Source organism: Pleurodeles waltl, chromosome 4_1, assembly GCF_031143425.1.
Source record: "Pleurodeles waltl isolate 20211129_DDA chromosome 4_1, aPleWal1.hap1.20221129, whole genome shotgun sequence".
Taxonomy (NCBI): Eukaryota; Metazoa; Chordata; class Amphibia; order Caudata; family Salamandridae; genus Pleurodeles; species Pleurodeles waltl.
In genome coordinates, this window is record NC_090442.1 from 476,475,598 (window position 1) to 476,498,684 (window position 23,087).

At 42.9% G+C, this 23,087-nt stretch overlaps 1 protein-coding gene across 6 annotated transcripts in view; it reads left to right on the plus strand.

The window, feature by feature from the left end:
• Positions 1-23,087, plus strand: part of PPFIA2 (PTPRF interacting protein alpha 2) — a 1,804,029-nt gene that overhangs the window by 912,855 nt on the left and 868,087 nt on the right. For all 6 annotated transcript variants that reach the window (XM_069228760.1, XM_069228762.1, XM_069228763.1 and 3 more), the window contains one exon: positions 17,879-18,043. In XM_069228760.1, coding sequence (XP_069084861.1) covers positions 17,879-18,043 — 165 coding nt within the window. The remainder of the gene's footprint in view (positions 1-17,878; positions 18,044-23,087) is intronic.

Below are 23,087 nucleotides of genomic sequence, written 5' to 3' on the forward strand. Positions count from 1 at the left end.
AGATCTCTGTGCCCCACTCTGACTCCTGCTGCCCGCTACAGGTCATACCTATGTACATATTACAGTACATTTGAATTGCAATGTTTACAGTTTGTAAAACTAATACATTTGTCATAGAATTCACAGACTCCATTCTTGAATTTGTTCAAGGGGTGTTTATTTATGTGCTAATAGGTGTAGGGGGTATTGCAATGGGCTGGGTTGCTCATGAAGGAAAGTCCAGGGTAGAGTCCATTCTATTTGTATCACAGGTGCATTGTCCAAAGGGGCATAGGAAGTGGAGCAATGGCAGTTCAAGGTGGACAGGGTGAAAGAGTGGGTCAGAAGGGTGACAATCAGGAGAGTCCTATTTCTGGGTGGGGGTCTTGGCAATGTTCTCTGGCTTCTGCCTTGATCGCAGGGACCTTTTGCGGGGTGGTTCTCATTCTGCAGGGGGTGGGATGCTGGTAGCCTGTTGTTCATGTGGTAGGGCCTCCTGTCCACTAGCGCCGGCGGAGGTGGAATGCTGTTCATTGGTGTGGCTAGTGTCAGGGGCCCGTTTGTGTGCCACTGCCTCCCTCATGGTGTTGGCCATGTCAGCCAGCATCCCTGTAATGGTGACCAAGGTGGTGTGGATGTCTTTCAGGTCCTCCCTGATCCCCAGGTACTGTCCCTCCTGCAGCCGCTGGGTCTCCTGCAACTTGTACAGTATCTGGCCCATAGTCTCCTGGGAATGTTGGTATGCTCCCAGGATCCCTGCAAGTGCCTTGTGGAGAGTCGGTTCCCTGGGCCTGTCCTCCCCCTATCGCACAGCAGTCCTCGCAGCCTCCCTGTTGTCCTGTGCCTCTGTCCCCTGAACCGTGTGCCCACTGCCACTACCTGATCGTCGTGTGTTTGTGGGGTTGCCTGGGGTCCCTGCAGTGGTGGACACATTGCTGATTAACGTGTACTGGAGACAGAGGTATGGGCCCGCTGGGTGGGTGCTGTGCTGGTGTTTCCTGAGGGGGAAGGTTATGTTGTGGGTTGGAACTGTGGCTGGGTCACCGACTGTCCAGAGGTCCCTGATGGGCCAGGTTGGTCATCGTGATCCAGGCGTGCAGAGCTGCTGTCATCACTGTGGGCCTCTTCTGGGGGGGACCGGGTGTTGCTGGCACCTCCTCTCCGGTGACGGTGAGTGGGGGTCCTGTGGGGGATGTAAATGCAGTGTTATTGTATCTGCGTGTGCCATCTTGTGCATGGATATGTTTCCCTCTATGGTTGTTATTAGCAAGGCAGCTTTGGCTTGTGTGAGTTGTGCTTGGTTTGGCTAAGTGATTGTCACTAGTGTGCATGCTGTGGGGATGGGTGTCCATGCAGGTCTGTGATGGGGGTCCATGCATTGGTTTTGCATGCAAGGCTTGGTATTGGGATGGGTGGGTTGTGATGGTGGGGTATATGTGAGGTGGTGGGGTGATGGGATGAGGGTACTTGGTTTTTGTTTGTGACGGCATACATGTAGGGTGGGGGGTAAAGTAGTAAAGATTTGACTTACCAGAGTCCAGTCCTGCTTCTCCTGCGAGGCCCTCAGGATGCATGATTGCCAAGACTTGCTCCTCCCATGTTGTTAGTTGTTGGGGAGGAGGTGGGGGTCCACCATCAGTCCTTTGTACAGCTACCTGGTGTCTTGCAACCACGCAACGCACCTTCCCCCGTAGGTTGTTCCACCTCTTCCAGATGTCATCCCTTGTTCTTGGGTGGTGTCCAACGGCGTTGACCCTGTCCATGACTCTCCGCCATAGCTCCATCTTCCTTGCAATAGATGTCTGCTGCACCTGTGATCCAAATAGCTGTGGCTCTACCCGGATGCTTTCCTCCACCATGACCCTTAGCTCCTCCTCTGAAAACCTGGGGTGTCTTTTTGGTGCCATGGCTGTACTGTGAGTGGTATGTGTGAGGGTGTATGGGGTGATGTGTTGGGGTATGTGCTGTGAGGTGCGTGGATGGTGTATGGGTGATGGTGTTTTGTGGCTCAGATTCAGTGGGTGCTCCTGGCTTGTCTCTCTCTCACTTGCTAAAATGTTTGGGTCATAAAGGGTTGTGGGTATTGTGGGTGGGTGTTTTATAGTGTTGTGAGTGTGTGGGTGTTGTGTGTGTGTGTGTCAGGTGTGTCTAGTTTGAATTGTTCAATGTGGTGTTGTTTTGTTTGTGTATGTGTGTATTTTGAGCGCAGCGGTATGTACCGCCAATGGTTTACCGCGTTTAAATGTCCGCCACGGTGATTTGTGGGTCATGATGCTGTGGGCATATTTCTGTTGGCGTAGCGGTGTGGGTTTTGGTACCTCCACTTTATCACTGACCTTTGGGCTGGCGGATTGTGTAGGTGTCTGTATAGTGGCGGATTTCTATGTGTGGGTCGTAATAACTGTAGCAGAATACCGACGCGGTCACGGTATGTTGGTGGCAGTCAGCATGGCGGTAAGCAGCACTTACTGCCAATGTTGTAATGAGAGCCTTAGTGTTTTTGTGTGTTTACATACATGAACACTATACAGGATAAAGTGAGAATACAAGAGACAGGTTTTATAGGAGGATTCATAATGGATCGTATAGACTGTAGCTTGGAAATCCTTTGAGGATCCTTATCCTCTCACACATTAATGTACATGTACGTCTGATTTTAATCCCCCACTAATCTGTTGAGAATCTCTCTGCTCTAGCATGTTGGAAACGTCATTCTTTATCCTAGCCCCACCTTATCAGACAGCCTGTAACTTTAGTTTTTGATGGGCATGCTGTCACTTATGTCAATATCATGAGCACACCAGTGAGTGAGCCCTGTGGTAAGTGAGAAAGGAGAGAACTATTCCAATAATTGGCAATAATCTCCATGCTGTTCTTTTGTTAGTGTAGGGAAGTGGATTACTCCCTTCACTGACCCATCTTGCTCCTTGGACTCAGGAGGTCTGGGAATAGTTCACTTTCTTCTTCTTTACACCATCTTCCACCATGAGCATTGTCAATTCAAATCTCTGAAAGCGTGGTTTGATGCAGTTCACATACTTTACTCTTAAGTGGTTCCTGGATGTCTGGAGTTCAGAAAGGTAGGTGATCTCATTATTTTCCTCTGACTTCAGAGGGCACTGACTAATAGTCCTATAAGACTTGGTGCTTCATAGGGTCCATGACCCATACTTTTTGGCTTTTTGGTCTGCACCAGAGAGACCTTCTGGGTATTCCATTGCTTTGTCTTCTCTTGGCTTGCCTCAAGATTCTCAATGAGTTATTTCCTGAAGCATTTTATCTCTGCTCCGAGGGGCTAACATATAACTCACTACATCTTGTGGGGGGTTCTTGTGAGCTTTCTCACACCCCTTCTTGACAATAATGAGAGGTCCTCGAACAGGGTAGCCAAACAAGAGCTAAATGGTGCTAAAGTCCACTCCATTCCACTTCTTTGTAGGCAAGGAGAAGGCATGTCAACAGGATATCACATTTACATGTCAGGGGCTTTGGCAGGCACAAACGCATGCCCTTAAATCTCTCATCAAGCCCATTTGTTTGGGGGTGGTATTGTATGAGGAACTTATAGGCTACCCCCCACACCATGTGGGCATGGCCTTCAAGTAGGCAAACACGAAGTTGGTGCCTCGGTCTCAGACACAACCTTCTTTCGGGAAACACACATGGGTGAAGAATCTCATCAGTGACCTGGCAACCATGGGCTCAGTCACTTTTCTTAGAGGTGTGGCCTCTATGTACTTCGAGGCATGGCCTACCAAGACCATGGCTAATGATGTCTTGTGGTCCAGAGACCTAACAATATCTACACTGACCCTCTCAAAGGGTATTCCCACCACAAGCAAAGATTGCAGGGGTGCCTCATGCTTTACCCCTGACTTACCCCATATCTGATAGGTAACACAGGACCTACCAAATGCATCTGATTTAGTCCCGATCTCTGCTAATAAAAGTGGGTGATCAGGCAGTCAGTGGTTTTGGCCTTCCCTAAATGTCCTATCAATGTTATCTCATGCCAGGTCCAGTAGGAAGGCACTAAAGCACCTGGGAGGGGGTGGAAATTACCAGCACTCTGGTTGATCCCAGCTCAGGATCCTGGCTCCAGGCTCTCTATACACAAGACACGTTTTCCAATAAATATGGTGATGACCAGAGGTGTCACCATTAGCCTGGGCCCTGGACTTCCACCATAGGCCCTCAAGAGTGGGGCATTCCTTCAGCGCTTTGTAGAACTATGTGTGGGATGGTCCTCCTGCAGCTTGCCATCTGTCTAGTGACAGCTGGTCTCTCTGAGCTGTAATGTCTTCTGCTGTAGGTTCTGGGTTCCAGCTTCCTCCTCAACTGTGGGAACTTCCTAGGTGGGTTTCGATGCCCCTGCCCTTTCCCTGTTGGGCAGACACCTGGGCAACTGTTTCAGGCGCCAGGTCCATCTGGCTACCCTGGCAAGCCACCATGGACCATGTGCATTGGTTTCAATTCACCAAAACGCCAGGAGTAATGGAGGTGACATCACATAGCCTTTGACCTTAATGACAACATAGCAAGTGACATCATATGACCACTGACACTTTTTTTCAGGAAGGCATTTCACATGACCCTAACATAACAACAATTGAGGATTACATTGGATAACATCCAAAGATAATTCAAACTTGTACTCTGCCCTGATCTACATAATTTTGTATCAAGAGGGTATTCAATGGGTGATGTCACATCTTTCCCTGATAGTGTGCTCTAAGTCATTCCCCAGCAGACAATCAGTAAGCATTGGAGGACTCACAGCTACTTTCGAAGTATGCAAGTGGTTTTCGATGATGGGCAGTTGCATAAATGACAGGCCTTTAATTCTCCTTCAGCTCTTTCACCACGATGAGGAAACCAAACTCGATCCCTGAGAGCTTATTTTGTGGCAATGATTCCATGATGTTCCTCATTGGCCACTTCAGCTATCTGTTGTTGCAGACTCTCCAAAATGACACTTCTCGAACCCCATCAGGATAATGCCTTCTCGAGTCATGAACTGCTTATCTTTGACATTTTTAAACTTTTGGTATTCACTGTCACTGGTAAGAGGACAAGTATGTTGGTTCCATGGCTGTTGTGTAATAATGTTGTGTAATAATGTCTTTCAGTTTTAACATGTCACTATCTTGACTAATGGGAGTGACACTTGTTCCAACGAAATGGCAGCAGGCATGTTTTATTTTATAATGAAATGTACATAGGCCTCAGCTGTCTTACAAGGATACCTGTATAGGAACTCTGGATAATTGGTCAGCAAATTATCCTTCCCTGGACGATGCACAATTGTGTAGTTGTACTCTTGTAATTGTAGATCCTAACATTCAATTCATGGAGGTAGCTTGGCCTTTGGATTGGCAAAGAATGGTCAACAATGCTTGATGATCTGTCACAAGTGTTGAAGGTTTCACTTATAGGAACACGTGGAAATGTTCACAAGCCCACACTACTGCTAAACTCTCTTTTTCAGGTTGTGAATAAGCATATTCAGTCTGGGACAAACTTGTGCTTGCATATAGCCAATATGTCTTTGAGCATTTGAGTGTCTGTTCTGCTATGAAAGGAATGGCACCTAACCCGACCGGGCTAGAGTCAACAACTTATGTATGTAGCTTTGGATCAAAATACTCTATTTCAATAGCATTTTCAATAGCTTGTTTGATTCTCTTAAAACTGAGCTCACATTCATGTGAAACATTCTTTTTTTGTCAGCTCTCTCAAAGAAGTACTTACAGTATCAAAATCTTGTATGTATCTGGAACAGTAGCTGGCCAGGCCAAGAAATAAGCATAACATGGAAACATCCTGTGGGGGACTGGCAGTTGACAGTGCTTGCAGTTTGGCTGGATCTGGTGTCATTCCTCCATCAGAAAAGTTATGACCAAAGAATTTTAGCTTTGTCTTAATTAATTCACATTTTGCAGCATTCGGCTTCAACCTGCATCAACAAGTAAATCACATACTTGCCTGAGAGATTTATCATTTTTCTGCTATGAAGCTCTGAAAACTAATGTTGGACCTGGCCCCTGTGGCAGGTTCATCTCCTGACTTTTTGCCTAATTCATCCTATTTTTTCTGACCTCTCGCTGTTGGCTCATACCTAATTGGCATATTTAATTTACCTATAAGTCCCTTGTACAGTGGTATCTCTATACCCATGGCCTGTAAATTAAATGCTACTAGCGGGCCAGCAGCGCTGCTTGCGCCACCCACAGAAGTAGCATTTCAAACCCCTTTCAGGCCTGTCTCAAACCTGCTAACGCAGGGCCTGTGTGCACAGTTTCTGCCACAGGGACCTGGCATCTAAATTTACTTGCCAGGCCCAGAACTCCCCTTTTACTACCTGTAAGTCACCCCTAAGGTAGGCGCTAGGTAGCCCTATGGGCAGGGTGCCATGTATGTAGAAGGCAGGACATGTGCCAGGTTGCATGGCTTGTCCTGGTAGTGACAAACAGCCTATTTTGGTGTCTCTCTGCTGTGAGTGCTGCCTTCTCATAGGATTGCATTTGAAATGCCCTGCTTTATATGTAGGAGCTATTGTCTGATTTATGAGGCGTAGCATAGGCATGTTTGGTATGGTTGTAATGGTGATAACAAATGCTGCTTACTAGTGTAGTACTTTTTTTTTTTTTACTATTACAGAAATGCTACTTCTAGAAAGTGAAAAATTTTCTGTGCTTATGACTCTGGTGTTTTGCAGATTGACTCCAATCCACGTCCGGGCAGAGTGACAGTTGGGCTTTGTGCATACTTTTTAGACAGCCTGTACACAGGGAGGGTGAGGTGTCACAGAGGTGCATATGCATACTGAATAGTCTTCCTGGGCTGGGGGAAGGGAGAGGCGGGGCACACCTACATTTGTCAACGCTGTGCCCAGGCCTCACACAATAGGGTCATTTACCCCCAACTGATGTGTGGAGCCTGTGATGAAGGAGAGAGGGGGCACTCCCAGAACCAGTTGGAACTGGTTGGAACCTCCACCCCCCTACCATTGTAAAACACTGTAAGAACTGAGTATAAGTACAGGGGAGTTTACCCCACAATTTGGAGACTCTTGGAGACATTTTGGAACTGGACACAGAAGGCTGGAAGGACTCACCAGGAACCGCCATGGACTGCTGCTGCTGTGCTGACCTATCACCTGCTTGGTCACTGTATTGACTTGCCACTTGCTTGCATCCTGTTTGTGCTGGCCTGTTGCTGGGCCCCTCCACCTGTGGGCCTTTTCCTTGGACTCTTGTCCCCCAGGAGCAGGGTGCCGTGACCCCTGACGTCTGACCCCTGCAACAACCTACTAATCACTTTGTGACTGCTCTCCCTGGGCTGAGACACTGGAGGAACTTGCCTGTCTAAAGCCCATAGTGCCTGGAGAGCGCTTAACCGTTAATATGTGGAGCTCCCTGAAAGCACTTAAGTGTTGGCGCTTAAGAGAGCTTCTGGTTGTGCTGAGGGGCGCGCTTTGTGTAGCACTGTTGTCATGGAGAAATCACCGCTGCGACCCAGGCTGCGATCGGTGCAGCGCCGGAGTCGCGCTGCTCTTTGTTCCCCCGGGGCACGAGGAAAACTGCTCAAAAGGAAGATTGGAGCGAGTGCACTCCTATCATGCCCAGGGGTGAAATGCGCTCCAAGGAGCACCCTCAGGGCACAGGATGGCACCTACTCTGGTGCCTGCCCTCTCTGACATCCGGGCAGGCTGTCGCATGTTTCAGGAGACATTGGGTGAGGAAGGAGGCCTCATCGGAGGCTCCCCCGCCTCACCAGGCCCCTTTTCCTTGTTTGGAAGGGCAAGGGGGAGAAGAAAGCCTTCCCCTGCCCCACTGGAGCCTGAAGTCATTCCTCAGGACCGCGGACAGGGCGGAAGCCTCGCCGGAGGCCCCCTGCGCTGCCGGTCACATTTTTGTGGCCCCTTGTGGGCCAGTGCGATTGTGGTGCCCCGCCCCGTGTGGTAGGGCCTGTGAAGGCCCGGGGGGGGCCCTTAGCGATCGTGTGCCCCAGGACCCCCCCATCCTCCCTAGTTACTTTGTGGACTTTGGCCCTTCCTCGTAAGGGCCGGTTGAGGTCCGGGGGGCCCCAGTCATCGTGGGCCCCAGGAGGGGCACGTCATTAATGCAGATGGAGTGCGTGCTGCCCCCCTCATTGCCAGAACTCCTGGGAGGCCCCCGTTTGGCACAGAGGAGTGCCGGGCCCCATTTTTGTTTCACTGGCACTGGAGGTGCCTCATCATGGAAACCAGGTACTACTCAGATTCAATGTATATGATATAAGTTATTTCTAGAGACTTTATTGATGTATATGTCGCCTACCTGTTTTTATGATGTTTTCATATGTGTATGCAAATGTTCCTTTTATGGGCATAACATGCTAATATATTTTCTGACTTGCCATACGTTTTATAATGTTCCTAATATGAGAGTTTATGATATTCTTATGACAAGTGCTTTGGTTTAATAACGTGTTTCCTGACTACTGCTCATGTTACAAAATACTAAGTAACCTGTGTGTTATATGTGACTATTGCTAGTTTTGCAGAGTAACTAATGTGTAACGTTCTGACAACTGCTAAGGTAGCAGGACATTACTGATATGTTATGTTTGGTCTAATAATTGCGTTGTGTACAATACAGTATATTTTCATATAACTGGGTGTTGTGTTTCCTTTGTGGTGGGGATAGTGCGTCACGTGTGTTGTGTGTGGCTTTACACATTGCCTTTGGGATAGGCCTGACTGCTCGTGCCAAGCTACCAAGGGGGTGAGCAAGGGTTATCTTGGATGTGTAACTCTCTTGCCCTTACTAAAGTGGGTGGGTTCTGCCTGGCATAGATGCATACCCTAGCCAACCAGAAACCCCATTTCTAACAACTAATATGCCATTGCTATAGTTGAAAGCATTCATGACAGGCTGTATGATGTGTCTAATGACATCTTGAAAAATCTCGGCAGCTGTTGACACACCGAAACTGAGTCTTTTGTATCAAAACAGACTAATATGTGTAGAAAAGGTTTTATTATACCTGCAATTCTCCTCGAGTTCTAACTGATAATATCATTTATTTAAATCCAGGTAAGAGAAGACATTTGCAACATTAAATTGTGTTATCATGTCAGCAATGTGTATACCTGGATGTCTTTCTCTTTCAATTGCCTTGTTCGCTCGACGCATGTCCACCCAGATGCGTACAGATCATTCACTTCACTTTCCTTTTTGGACACTACCACGATGGGAGAAATACATGGCGTCTGACCAGTAGAATGCTCAATGATATCATGCTTAAGTAATGATTCGAGTTCCTTCTCAACAGCTTCTTGTAAATGAACTGCAATTCTTCTTCCACACAGATGCATACAGCTCATTCTCTGTCCTTTTTGGGCACTACTACTTTGGGAGAAGCCCATGGCTTTGGACTAGTAGAACGCTTAATGATATGAAGCTTAAGTAATGATTCAAGTTCCTTTTCAACAGCTTCTTGAAAATGAAGTGCAATTCTTCTGTATCTTTGTGCAACAGGACGGACACACTCATTAGTAGGCAATTTTACTTTTATAGTCTTACGTTTTCTTATCCCATGAAACAGTGCAGGAACTGACTTGTTATTTTGTGATGAGCGTTCATGTTGTAGTTCACCGAGATCAGCTTCATATCTGCAGCTGTACTGAAACTGATTAAACAGGCCCTTGATGCTGTACTGTGAAGGATGCGGGTTGGGCGCTTGCACTTTTGTTTTCTTGTGTTTCACAGTCACTACAAAAGAAGCTTTTCTTTTCAAGAGTGTTGATACAGCCCATTATAGTTTTCGATGGCGTCAGTCATGGCAATGGAGCTGGTTCATTATATTTCTTCTAATGCATAATATTTATCGACAAACCACTGTTGATGATGAAAGCTATGGAACAACCGTTTATTTTCAGTGTAATCTTTGGATAATGTTTGAATGACTTTGATGTTTGGCCTTGGGGTCAAACTTTTAGAACTGCAGGAATGTGGCCTCTTTCTTGGTCTCCATTGGAAGAACAGCCTTTTACAGTGTCTCTCGCCACTTCAGGTATGGACGGCTTCACAATTACCACCCTGAGACCTTCTCCTTGAGACACTTCACAGTGCTGCGGTATGATGACTCTCTTTAATCAGTTCTGTTAAGCAGATGACCTTCCCTTGTGTCCGAATTGTTACATTTTCAGGTTTTCTTTTGACACCTGGTTGATCTCTGCCTTGCAGTGCTGCTGATCGCAACATTCTCGTGTAATTTGCTGCACTTTCAAAAGCTGGTTGTATCTGCCTTCAGCAGTAGTGCTTGGAGTACTGGGTAGCTTTATATTGCATACTAGCGAAGTACCTCTCTGTATAATCTTACCAGTAGGTCCTTGACCAATGATGAGTAGACTTCTCAATGAAGCTTTCTTCATCTTAAAATGCTTCACACTGGCTAGAGTTGCACTCTGACTTCACATACACCAATCGTCAATTCTGCACATTGACAAAGGTACATGTGGCACACACAAGCAGTTTACTTGGGCCACGGCAAAGTCTCTGGGAGAGCACTTCCAATCTTCGGGTTCCATATCCCCTATCTCGTCACCAGTTGTAGTGTCCTCCCCAGCTGGGTACCCACCAATGAATACGCCACACAAGGAGCTATCTATTTCACATCTTTATTCTTCTGAGTGTAACCGCAGACTCAACATTCTAAACCTGTATTCACTTCACCACGTTCTAACACTTATGTCACAGCTCTGAGTACTTCAGGTTTCAAAATGCTTCCGTCGTTCATACTCACATGACACTACAAATCCCATCATCATCTTGCTTCTGTGGGGTGAAACATAGTGGGGGTCTTTCTCCCATACTCTGAGGGCTATCTGCTACTCCTCCTTCTTAGAACCCTTTGCCAGCTTCAGCCCTCTCTTCTTGCACTGCTTCCTCAGCTCTGCCATGCGGTGGCTTCAATGCTGCCCAGATTTACTTCCATCCTTTAAAAAATTACAGGTGCAAAATAGAAGGGTAGAAATTAAATATAGAAAAAAAACAAAAAATGGGCAATCAAAAGTCAGTTTATTAATATAAAAGTAAAGTTTGATGGGATTTTTGATTTTAACTTAAAATACTGAGTGGTACTGCAAAACACAAGTCCTTGATTTATATGCCACAACATCTGCAGGGGGATTGTGTCTCCCACTCTACCACATTCTGATTCATACTGGTTAACTTCCCAGATTGCCCAGTTTTATATATATCTATATATATATATATATATATATATATATCTATATATATATATATATCTATATATATATATATATATAGATATATATATATATATATATATATATATATACACATATATAGAACATATATATATATCTATCTATATATCTATATATATATATATATATACACATATATAGATATATAGATGTTCACTTAAAAACAAAGGTTACAGGGACGTTATAGTTAGATTCTGAATTTACTCGTACAAAACCATAGAAATTCAGCAGTTCTAGTTAATTCAAGTAACTATAACTCATGTCATAAGGTAACTATAACTTGCGCCCCCACCATGCACAGATTTTTCTTTAATAATTTGACTGCTAATGTTTCATTTATATTTTAATGACACTATAGAAGTTGTCATGAGTGCTGTAATGTCTGGGGTAATTAGCAGTGCATGGCAATGGTGCGAGTTATAGGTACCTTAAGGCATGAGTTATAGTTATTTGAAATAGTTTTAACTATAACTGCTGATTTTCTATTGTTTTGTACAAGTACATTTAGAACCTAACTGTAACTTCCCTGTAACCTTTGGTTTTTAAGTGAATTTCTATGTTTTTTATTTCTATTTCCTAACAATAAAGTCACTGTAAGCTTTGTTTTCTTCTTTAAAAAAATATTCTTGTACTTTCTACCTATTACTTCTCACTACAGCACATTGATATACTCACACTGAGGTCAGCGAACCTCTACCCTCACCCCATCATCTTCATTCGCACCCACTTTTAAACCCCAGGGACCGTTCTCTCAACAAAATGCTGCTTGCAGTTGTCCCTTCTGCAGAAATTGGCTTGGCAATGAAGATGATGGGGTCAGGGTAGAGGTCCCCTGCCCCAGTATGAGTGTAACAACGTGCAGTACAGTAGTAAGAAGTAATAGGTACAAAGTATATAATGATTTTTTTTTTTTTTACATTTTCCAAAATCCACAAATCTTTCCATGGGGCTCATCGCAGTCCCCAGTGTAAATACGCGGGTGGATCTGCAGATTTCACAAAAGGTAAAACAAAATATATATATTATTTATACATTTTCTACCTACAACAGAAGTGTAGCTTCAACTCGAACTCCTGCTTTGTTTATATCTGTGAGTGCTTCATCTTGAGCTTGAATTTCTGTGAAATGAGCATCATGACAGAATGAATATTGCCATGTGTCCAAGAAGAGTCTACATTTTGTGCAAAATGTCTACTCAACTGGAGTACATTACATTGGCTAATTCCTAAGTGCTACCTCTTTGGGAAAATGTATAGTGCATCTCCCACACTACAACTGCGTAAAGAACATCAAGGAAATGTCTTTAGTGACCTTGTGTGTCTGTAACTTTCCCAATATGATTCTTTGCCTTCATTAGGTAACTTTAGGTGGAGCTGCAGAGAAAACACACTTAGATGACATGGGAGCTCTGGGGGGAACCTGGAGGCCCCTGCAGTCCCAGCTGGCTCCCATCTCCTGTGGGATCTAGCATTGCTCCCACAAGCAGGGAGCTGCTTTAAATATCAGGTCCCTGCTTGTGGGAGCAGTATCTTCATATCTTTCCCTGCACATCTGTTATGTTAGCGTGCAGGGAAAGAGATGAAAACTCCGCAAGCAAAAGCAAACAGCTACCTCCCAAGAGTGGGCACCTCGGGAGGTAGCAGGAGCTGGCTCGGGGGGAGTAGAGGGTGTTCCCCAGGACCATAAATGGCTCCAAGAGAGGTGCCACACAGCCTCCTCCTTATATTGTATTTTCTAAAGGGGCATTGGGGGGAGGTGCATGGCCTCCCACATAATTTATATATTGCACCAGGGAGGGTGGTCCCAAGGGTGCTGGGGGCCTGTACTGCCCCCTGCTTAAATTGCAAGCATTGCCTCGAGAAGTTGGTGGTCCCCAGGGCACAGGGCCTTATTGGCTCCCTACATACATTTAACATGGATTGCCCTGAGAAGGTGGTAGTCCCTGAGTTGTGGGGAGGGGGCATGGCCCCGCATTCATTTAACATTGTTTGCTCTGGGGAGGTGTAGGTCCTGGGGTGTAGGGGGCCAAGCAGGCCCCCAGCATAGACTTAACATTGTTTGCCCCGGGGAGGTCGTGGTCTCAAGTGTGGGGGGGGACTGTGTCCCCCACATAATTTTAACATGCATAGCCCTGGGGAGGTGGCAGTCTCCAGGGCTTTGATAAGCCCTAGGAAAGGGGCCCCTGTCCTCCCCTCCTTTACATTGGCAATGTCCCCAGGACCTGGTCCACCCGGGGGCAAAATGAAAAGCAAGCACGGGAGACCATGCATAGTTTTTTTTATTTTTTTAAATCGGACCAAATGTTTGTGGATCAGCCATGATTTTTGCTGTGATTTAATAAAAAAACATCTTTTAAGCCTGGGGGTGGGGGTTCAGGGGTACCCATAAACCAAGGCTAGTAGGTTAGGGTAAATGTACCCTGTGCCCCTTTTTTTTCTTTTTTTCCCTCAAAATGGCTGCGAACACTTCGTGGTTGAAGTGTTGATAGCCAATCAGATCACCACAAAATAACAAAAAGCACTCTTTCTGGGCCAAGAGCTACCTTCCTGTCAAATTTGGTGTAATTCAGTCCAGCAGTTTGGGCTGTAGTCGTCTCTAAAATCTCCATGGGAATTAAACTAGGAACAGCACTTTATTTGACCACCCCCTTTTCTCTGCCCCCACCTGAGGGATCACCCCAAAACTTCCCATGCACAACAAGAGACGTGGGCACAACTATTTTCAAAATTTCGTGAAGATTCATAAAGCGGTGCCAAAGATATAGGCAAGTAAAAAAATGCTTTTTCAGTGGAAACTTGGTCCTACCTATAACTGCCTACTGTCAACCGCCATATATATCATAGGAAAACGCAAATGAGGGTTGCGTTCAGCCTTAAGGTGGTCTTCCCACAAACGTTTTGCCTACTCCTCTTTTATTTTTGCTGATTTTGTTTCTGTTGGAATTAAGACTCTCTGCACTTCATCACTGCTAACCAGTGCTTGAGTACTCTCCCTAAAACATGGCAATATTGGCTAACACCTGATAGGCATATTTAATTTACATATAAGTCCCTAGTTAAGTGGTATACCATATTCGCAGAGCTTCCCATCAAGGCAGACCTCTTGTTTTGCTGACTTTGTTTTTGCTGGCCTTAGGACTCTGTCACTTTACTACTGCTAACCAGTGCTAAAATGCTTGTAAACTCTTCTTACAACATAATAGATTGGCTTATACCCAATTAGCATATTTAATTTACATGTAGGTATCTAGAAAAAGTGGCACAACCTGTGACTAGGGCCTGTAAACGAAATACTACTAAGTGGTAATGCAGAACTTATTGTGCAATTCAGTTAATTTACATCTTAAGACATGTCTCAGGCCAACCATTGCAGCCTGTGTGCAGTTTTAAACTGTCAATACAACTTGGCACAATAACCTCTTTGTCAAGTCTAAAATTATCGTTATTACATGTGTCATCCCTAAGGTAGGCCCTGAACAGCCCACAGGGTATGGTGCATTGTATTTAAGAAGTTGGACATGTAGTGAAAAACTCTCAAATTCATTTTTCACTACTGTTAGGCCTACAATCTCACATAGAATAATGTTGGGTTACCTTATTACATTTAATAAGTGATAACTTTTTGTTTGGGTGCAGGTAGAAAGTTAATGTTTGTTTGAGGAATTGTAATTTAAAATCCTCTTTAATGGTAAAGTCAAATTTTAAGTCACAAGTCTGAAAATGCTCCATTCAGAAATATGGCATTTTCCTTTCCTAACCCTTTGGGGCATGGAACATGTTTATTGGCTAACACACTAGGTGTATTTGGCAGTTGGCCTTTGTGTATTCCTCCCAGACAACAGGATCCAAGGCACAATGGGAGGGTGGAGCTGTACATAGCCCCACTTTAATTTCAAAAGCTCTGCTGCAGCTCACACACAAAGAAAATCACACTAGCCTATTGTGTCTGTAGACAGACTGGGACCAAGACAGGCCAGCAGGAAATTTTAGACCCTTCTGTTGAGGGAAAACTCCAGACGTTTCTACCACTGCATCAGGTATAAAAATAGGGCTATCAGACCCACTTTTATGTATAGTCCTGGACCTGTTGGTACTCCAGAAGAAGGCGTACCCTGCTGCCAGAGGGATGACCAGATGCTTGAGGTCTTCCCTGCTGTATGAGAAGAAAGACTGGTTCTGTATCCTTCAGCAAGGCTACCTAAGTGATTCCAAAGGCCAGTTAGCTTGCCTTCTGTCCTGAGCTCCAGAGGTTTCCCTGCAACTTCCAAGCTGATCTGATGCAGTCGACCTGCCTGAAACCTGTGTAATCCTTGATGGCCTCTGCTGATCCCCACGAGGTGCCTTCCAGGTCCTGAACCCTTGGTGTGACACCGGTTGAGCCCCGGCTTGAAGAAAAGGAGAGATCCTGAAGTTTTGTGCTCTTCAAAATCACCAAAGCAGTGCTCTAGTAAACCTGACTCTTAATGCGACAGCGACCTCCAGTGGTGACTGGCAATGCAAGATTTGCACTTTGTGGTATAGCATTGACAGCCCGTGGTGACCACCAATGCAAAGCTCCAGTGACGATCGTCTGCGATGCCAGGCCTGCTTTTTGAGCTACAGCGGCGACCATCCATGCCACTCTCCATGATCCCTGCGGTCTCCACCACCACAAATGGAACACTTTGTAATGGACTTTAGAAGGTAACTTTTTCAGTAGGACTAACCTGGTTCCTGTACCTGTTCCACGCTCCATCAGGATCGGCCTGAACTCTATTTTTCTAAATTGGTGTGGATTTTTTCTTGTGTTATGTTTTCTCTTTTTTGCTGTATGTGTGCTGCATAAATTCCTTACACATTGGGAAATTATCAGCTTGTGCAGAAGCTACCAATGATTGAGCAGAGTTTCATTGAGGCTTGTGTTGAAACCTAAACTGAGTGCATTTATTAAATGAGTCCGGAATCCCTTTTCCAAAAGTAATAACCCACTTTATTAAAGTAGCTTTTATTCTTGTGATAGCAATTTCATAACTGAATTTTTTGACGGGTGTAGGTGCTTACATGCCATGGAGTTCCATGGATTGATAGTGGGGTCAATTAATGATTATTCTATTGTAGGGAATATCTTGATGTGATATTAACTGAGCTATAGTCCGATAATGCTTTCATAGCTCTCCAGGCTTTGGATATTGTAAGATCAAAAAAGTGGTCTTGTAAATATATGAAACTTTACAATCGTAATAGTTTTTGTAATACCGCTCATATTGAACTTTGGTCCTTCTTAAGTAGCTCCTCTTGCAGCTCATATTATGTTCAATGAATTCCAAACTCATCATGAATTCAATCATTATATTTTGGACTTGGCTTTTACAGTTAATAGTGCAGCATTTCATTTTGATAATTGCACGAAGTTTGGCAAAGTGCTCTTTAAACGTGGGTGATGTTTTTGTGGAAATGTCTGGTATTCAGCTTTTGTTTTCACCTGTAAGAAAATATTTTTGATAGTACTTTTCATTCAAATTTCAAAGAGTCTATGAATGATGAAAAGATAAAGATTAAATTATCCATTTTACTTACAGTAAAATCTAAAAGCATGAGTTGCTGGGGCAAAAACTAACTAAATGTTAAAAACAATTCGAAAGGCACAGAGATGCTTTAGAATTGCTAAGCTTGGAGGAAAACCTCGTTCGAGACAGACTGGGCGATGCTGGCAGGAAGGGACTCGTGATGGAGGTAGCAAACTGAAAACCGGACCTTATTCCTTACTGATTCGGTATTCCTGAGGCGGTGTGGGCAAGGCGTACGAGTCACATTTGAAACTGCGAGGGAGACACACAGGGAGATCCAGGGAGCGCCCACTATTTGGGAACGGGTCAGTGAGGTTTATTTCTTGAAGGGGGTACCACTCATCTATTCACTGTTAACCTATTACAGAGATTTCTGCTCGGTGCTCCTGTAGAGTACACACTGGAAATGCTCTCTTTGAGTAGGATTGGGTTTTTGCAATCCTATTTTGCAAGAACTATCCTAGTGAGTGAGGGAAGACTCACAAATAAGTCGTTTTAACGGTAGAAAGGCTCCAGTTACGCTTAATTTCAAATAAATAGTCAGAAAGTTAAGCTATCCGTGTTCTTTGATATATAGCAAACTCTGCTGAAACATGTTCACACCTCAACATCATGTACCTGGTATTTGGAGTACATATAGGTTTTGTTTATAAATTAGAGGTGTTTTTCCAATCTCCCTCCCCAAACAAATGTACCCTTTCAGCAGTAAATCCAAATATTCAGACTTTGAATACGATATGTGTTTACTTCAGAAAAAAATGTGATGTATGAAAGCCATTGTAGGTGCACATGCCGTTGATCATGAATTATAATGGGCTGATTTGATTCGTTTTTCATGTCAAGATTACTACCAAAATATGGTTTAGCATAGGCTAAAACTGTAGAGAGATTCTTGAATAAGATCCCATAGTTCAAGTTGGTAAATATTTTTCGCAATTTTGTCTTGATTTTTTTAAGGGGGTCATTAGCACTCCATAAGAACATAGTATTGAACATATTGTGCACTTGTATATTAGTGGCATCATTTTAAGGTGGAGGTGACCATGTGTTTATTCTTTGTATGTGTAATTTGACAGCTTTTGTTGGAGCATTTGGAGTGCCTTGTTTCCAGACATGAGCGGTCATTGAGGATGACGGTGGTGAAACGACAAGCGCAGTCTCCTTCAGGAGTTTCCAGTGAGGTTGAAGTTCTCAAGGCACTGAAATCTTTATTTGAGCACCACAAAGCTTTAGATGAAAAGGTATGTAAAGACGTACTCTTCTTTAAAAAAAAAAAAAAAAAAAACTAAAATCAAATAGGTTTAAATGTTGAGTTACTTATAGCTTTTTATTTAATAATCCCCCTCACCATTTTTGCCTGTGCTGCTGTACGTGAGATAAATTCTTAAATCACTGTGATCACTCTGTCAAATGTTTCATTTGACTGTATCGTAAAATATAGTAGAATACATAAAAATATATGAAAAAATGCATAATAATGTAGGCGGTAAGCAGATAAACCTGCACTTAGTTCACTGTATTTTGTGTCCGCCATTGGTTCTTTGTCTTATCCTTTGCAGCTTTGAACACTAATTCGATACTGGTTTTGCCCCCCCCCCCCCACGTATTTTAGTGCCTTGATTGATAAAATCGTGCCACAAGTGTTCATTGGCCTATACGTGTTGTTGATACATCAGCAGCCTTCTTGCCTTGTTTGGCAAAATCATAGTCTCTTGTGCTTCATTTTACCCCGAAGCTCAGGAATAGAAACCATAACTTTGTGTTCAACACCTCGTGTTTTTGCCTTATTTTCTGTCAACTACATATTCAGCGTGACCTATTGTCATTCAGTTCCATTTCAGTGGTGTCGGGGTTAACTTTAGTAACCAGCTACTAAAAGCTGACCCTATCCATCGCCTTTCAAATAAAGGGACAATCTTCTTCCAGGCGAATGTTAGTGTTTTAGTCTATATTAAAGTCTTATTTATAAACTACGTTGTTTCGTTTTGTCAAATTGACCATTCACAATTGGACAGTCAGCTTGTTTTGACTGTGTCCCGATCCAGTCAATGTTACTTGATGCATGAGACCGTATTCACAGAAGTTATGTAGTAGTAGAAAGACACTGCCAGAGCCTTCTGCACGTTAAACATGAACTCATGAAAAAAGTGCAGTATCGCTCTAAACACGTAAAAGCAAACAATTCCAAAGCTGTAAGAACATTTGCACTATCACTCACACGTGGTGTGTTTTTTCAAAAAACAATCAGAAAGTAGCTGTCCTTGATTTAATCCTATGGAATTAATGTGAAAGCATTTTTCACATTCAAGAACTTCGTATCCCCTTTTCTCCAAGCGAGGTTTTTGCAAAGTCTTCCCAACCGAGTTCCACAGGGCTGTTCTATATAGTAATTTGCAAATTATTTTTTTCTTGGAAAATGGAAAATAACCACTACACTGAATGTACACGGACATTTGATGCCCGATCAGAAACGCAACCTTTATACAATTTTACAAGGACATTCCAAGAAACTATCTTGTCTTGCATTCCGTATACTGCTTATTTTCCATTTTCTAAGGAACTATAATTTGCAAGTTACTATATAGAACAGCCCCGAGGAAGTTGTTTGGAAGACATTGTCCAACGACGAAACACATGTTGGCCAGAGTTTTAAAGGAGCCTGTACATCTAGGAGTAAATGGTTGACCTTTGAAGAAAACCGAGTATAAGACTTTCAGCTTTCTGACTACAATATCTGAGAAGACAACTTTGAAGATAATTCTTGTGCAGTGCTTGGGGATCCATTTCTATAACCATTATATAACATCTACGTTGTCCTCCTTGATGAATATTTGGTGACATTTCTTTCCCCTGTAGCACCCGTTTAATTCTTACACTATCCTAAATTATGGCATAGATTGTGGTACTAGATTACTTTTTAAGAAATATTCGTGATATTTGTTTGGGCTTTTGTGTGCCAACAGTACTCAGCTACTGATTTTTGTTTACACCTTTTAGGAATTTCAACTACATTCCCACCCGTGGTAGGAAATTTACTCCTGCCGTTGATACGAGTAAATCATACCAAGGATAGTAATGTACAGAAAATAATTCACAAACACACGTAGTTTTTTGCCGTAGGATAAATGTTTTAACAAAGACCATGCTAGCTGGGAAACTGTGATTTGTTTTGCGGAAATAAAGTTTCCAGAGTTTATGAGCTTTGCTCAAGTGTAGTTAAAACCATCGAGCTACCCTGTGCAACAGATTTCATGAAGTAGTTTTGGCAGTGAAAATTACACCAAGCATCGTGAAATCTATAGGACACTCAGGCCTCCACTGCTATGCCTCCTTTCAAGAGGTACGCAGATGGGTACGGAGTGGGTTTTTGGCCAGGTCTGCACTGGTGGGACTATGGATGATTGCGGTAGGGAAAGTGCAGAGGACAAAACAAGTGTGAAAAATGAGATTCAGGAACAGGTTAGTCCCATAGAATGCAATTCTTGGGAGCTATGTTGATCTCAGCTGTTGAAAACGGTAAGAGATATGAACTGACACATTTCTGGACCTGACCTCAAATGCTCATAAGGATCATTTCCCTTTGAAGAGTTATGCTATCAGAATCTGCCGAAAGTTCAGGGATAGTCAGCAGGAAAAGTTGAATCCAGTCATGAAATAGGGTGTGACTCAGAAACTTTAGAGCTTTGTTTCTGTGCTGTCACCAGAGCGGAAGTTTCATACACATTCTCCCTTCTGTCATTAAATTCTTGAGCTGGGAAGTACTAGTTTTCTATTATTTGTGCAAGCTGAATGGATGGGATGATAATTGTCTAGTTTAGCTGGGTCATCTGTGGCTACCTCAGAATGGATTTAACTTGACATGGTATTATTGCATCATGGACTGCTACCTCGACCAGAGAAGAATTAAGGAAACGGAGACAGAAAGCGGTCAGTGTATCTCTGATATATTGTCGTCATATATGGAATTTGCCAAAAACATTGCTCTACTTTGTGTACACATATTTCTGATTCGTCGTTCCAGGGTCAATACTGTACGATACTATTTCATGTGCTTGTGCAGACAGACATGCCACATTGGATGATATTTATAGAGAGTAAGACTCTCCATAAGGGAGAGGAGGCGGGTGAAAAGAACAAACAGCAAACCTCAAAGATTGTTGAGTAATCTATAAACTGCATGCATCCAGGAATTAGGATAACCTCAAAACGAGTTCTGTTTCCGTGGCAACATCAACATGGCTATTTGGCTTTATTATGAACACTAGCTAGCAAGAAACAGAGGAGTAATTATAGAGCATACTGTAGGAGTACAGTCAAGGAAAATAGGCTTTTTATCAGCACTTAACTACCTCTTCTACCTAACTATAATTAAGGTATTGCACAAGTGGTCATTTTCTACCAAGTTCAACCTTTGCTTGTCTTCATGGACTTTATGCATCAGAATCGAGCACCTGTGCATGTTGGAAGAGACATATCTTAGTCAAAATCTTTCTATTTCTATGGAAGTTGCCATAGAGTATAGAACTAAATATATAAACATGTAATAATTGTATTTCACAGAACAAGTTACCCTATTATGCTTATTCCGTGCATGCATTTCTGACGTTCAGACTACAGAATACTGAAGATGTGCGTTTTGATCACCGCCATTTGTCACAGAAGCTGATCAGCAGCAACTGCTCCCTTCAATAGTGGATATGATGGACTATTTACTGACATTTATTATTTTGTTTTTCAGTTTTCTGGAAAATATTCGAATAGGATATGAAGAATAATCATTTAGTGGCGAAATAACTGTAGAAACTAAACAAGATCTTTCTGTTCAATCTTACAAAGCTGTGAAGTTTTCAAAGTCTGGTATAGTTTACACTTAGTCAGCAGAGATTGTGTGAGGTCTCAATTTGATCAAGGGAGGACAATGTGTACCTCTGATCACAATTTTAAACACAATTGTGTTCTGTAAGGTAACCAGTGCAGAAGTAGATAAATTATTACTAGCAAATTTTAATTTAAAAAAAAAAAGACGCATGAAACTTGTTGTGGGTGTTTATAAAATTATAGTCTGAATTAAAGAAATACTGAGAAAATGTATAACATTTTTATAAAAGAACATTAAGTGTAGGAAATCCACCTTTTCTCTGTGGTTACCCTATATAGCTTATTGTTGTTTTTTAGACTGTACGCTGCTGTCCAGCATATGACCAGTGTATGTGCTTTAACCTCTAAAACATTAAGAAATTTGCTAATCCTTGATTAGCATATTTGACTTTCTATAAGGCAATAATATATGGTGCAGACACAAACCCATGGCATGAAAAGTTAACTGTCACTTGTGGGCTGCAGCACCTATTGTGCTATCCACTACTGTTGCGAAAGAAAACATGGCTTCAGGCCTACCACTGTAGCCTGACGTCTGCAGTGTAAAACCCAGAGTGTGATGATAAGGCTCCCAATAGAAAATTAAAATCTAATAAGAATTACTAATCAGTGAAAGAGTCATAAGGGAAAAAACTGCCATTGTTTCACTGCTTTAAAAGCATACTCAGAACTTTACAAACCCCCTTTTGCAGCTTGAATCACAAACTTTAATTTCTAGACTGGCAGATTCCTGTAATTAACTGTTTGCTTCATAACCCTTTTTTGACTTATAAGACAATAAAAAAATGGCACCAGTGTTAACTATGTCCTTTTCCACCTACTAACCTGCTTTGGAATGCACTGATGTGCATAGGAAAATAACCAATTTACTTTGTGTGAATGGTTTAAGATTGAGAATGATTGGAACGAAATTAGAAATTATACTTATGTATGTAATATTGTTCTTGAAGAAGCGAAATATGTATGGGAAAACAAAGGCATGTATTTATAACCTATCGTTTGTCAAGACACTCATTGTGTGAATCTGCAACATCTCAAGAAAATGTTTTCAAAAGTTAATAATTATAATGATCAAAAATGTATAAAAAAAGTGTTTGAGAGATAGCTGAAAAGCCTGGGTTGTTGAGAAGGAGATTGAGTTGTGAGACCCCAAAGACCAGCACTGTAGCTGAGCTGTAGTGAGAGCACACAGAGCTGACTTCAGAGAGTTGATGAGAGCAGATGATCAGGTGCAAACTGTAGAAGACACCATTATCAACTACCGCTTCCTCTGTGTTATCTTTCTGGCTGTTGTGTTATCTGGGTATGAGATAGATGTTAATTCTGCTGCAGAATAAACTTAAGCATTGTACTGAGACAAAGAAGATTTGATAGTGTTGTAGAGTAGAATGATAACAGTAAGCACTT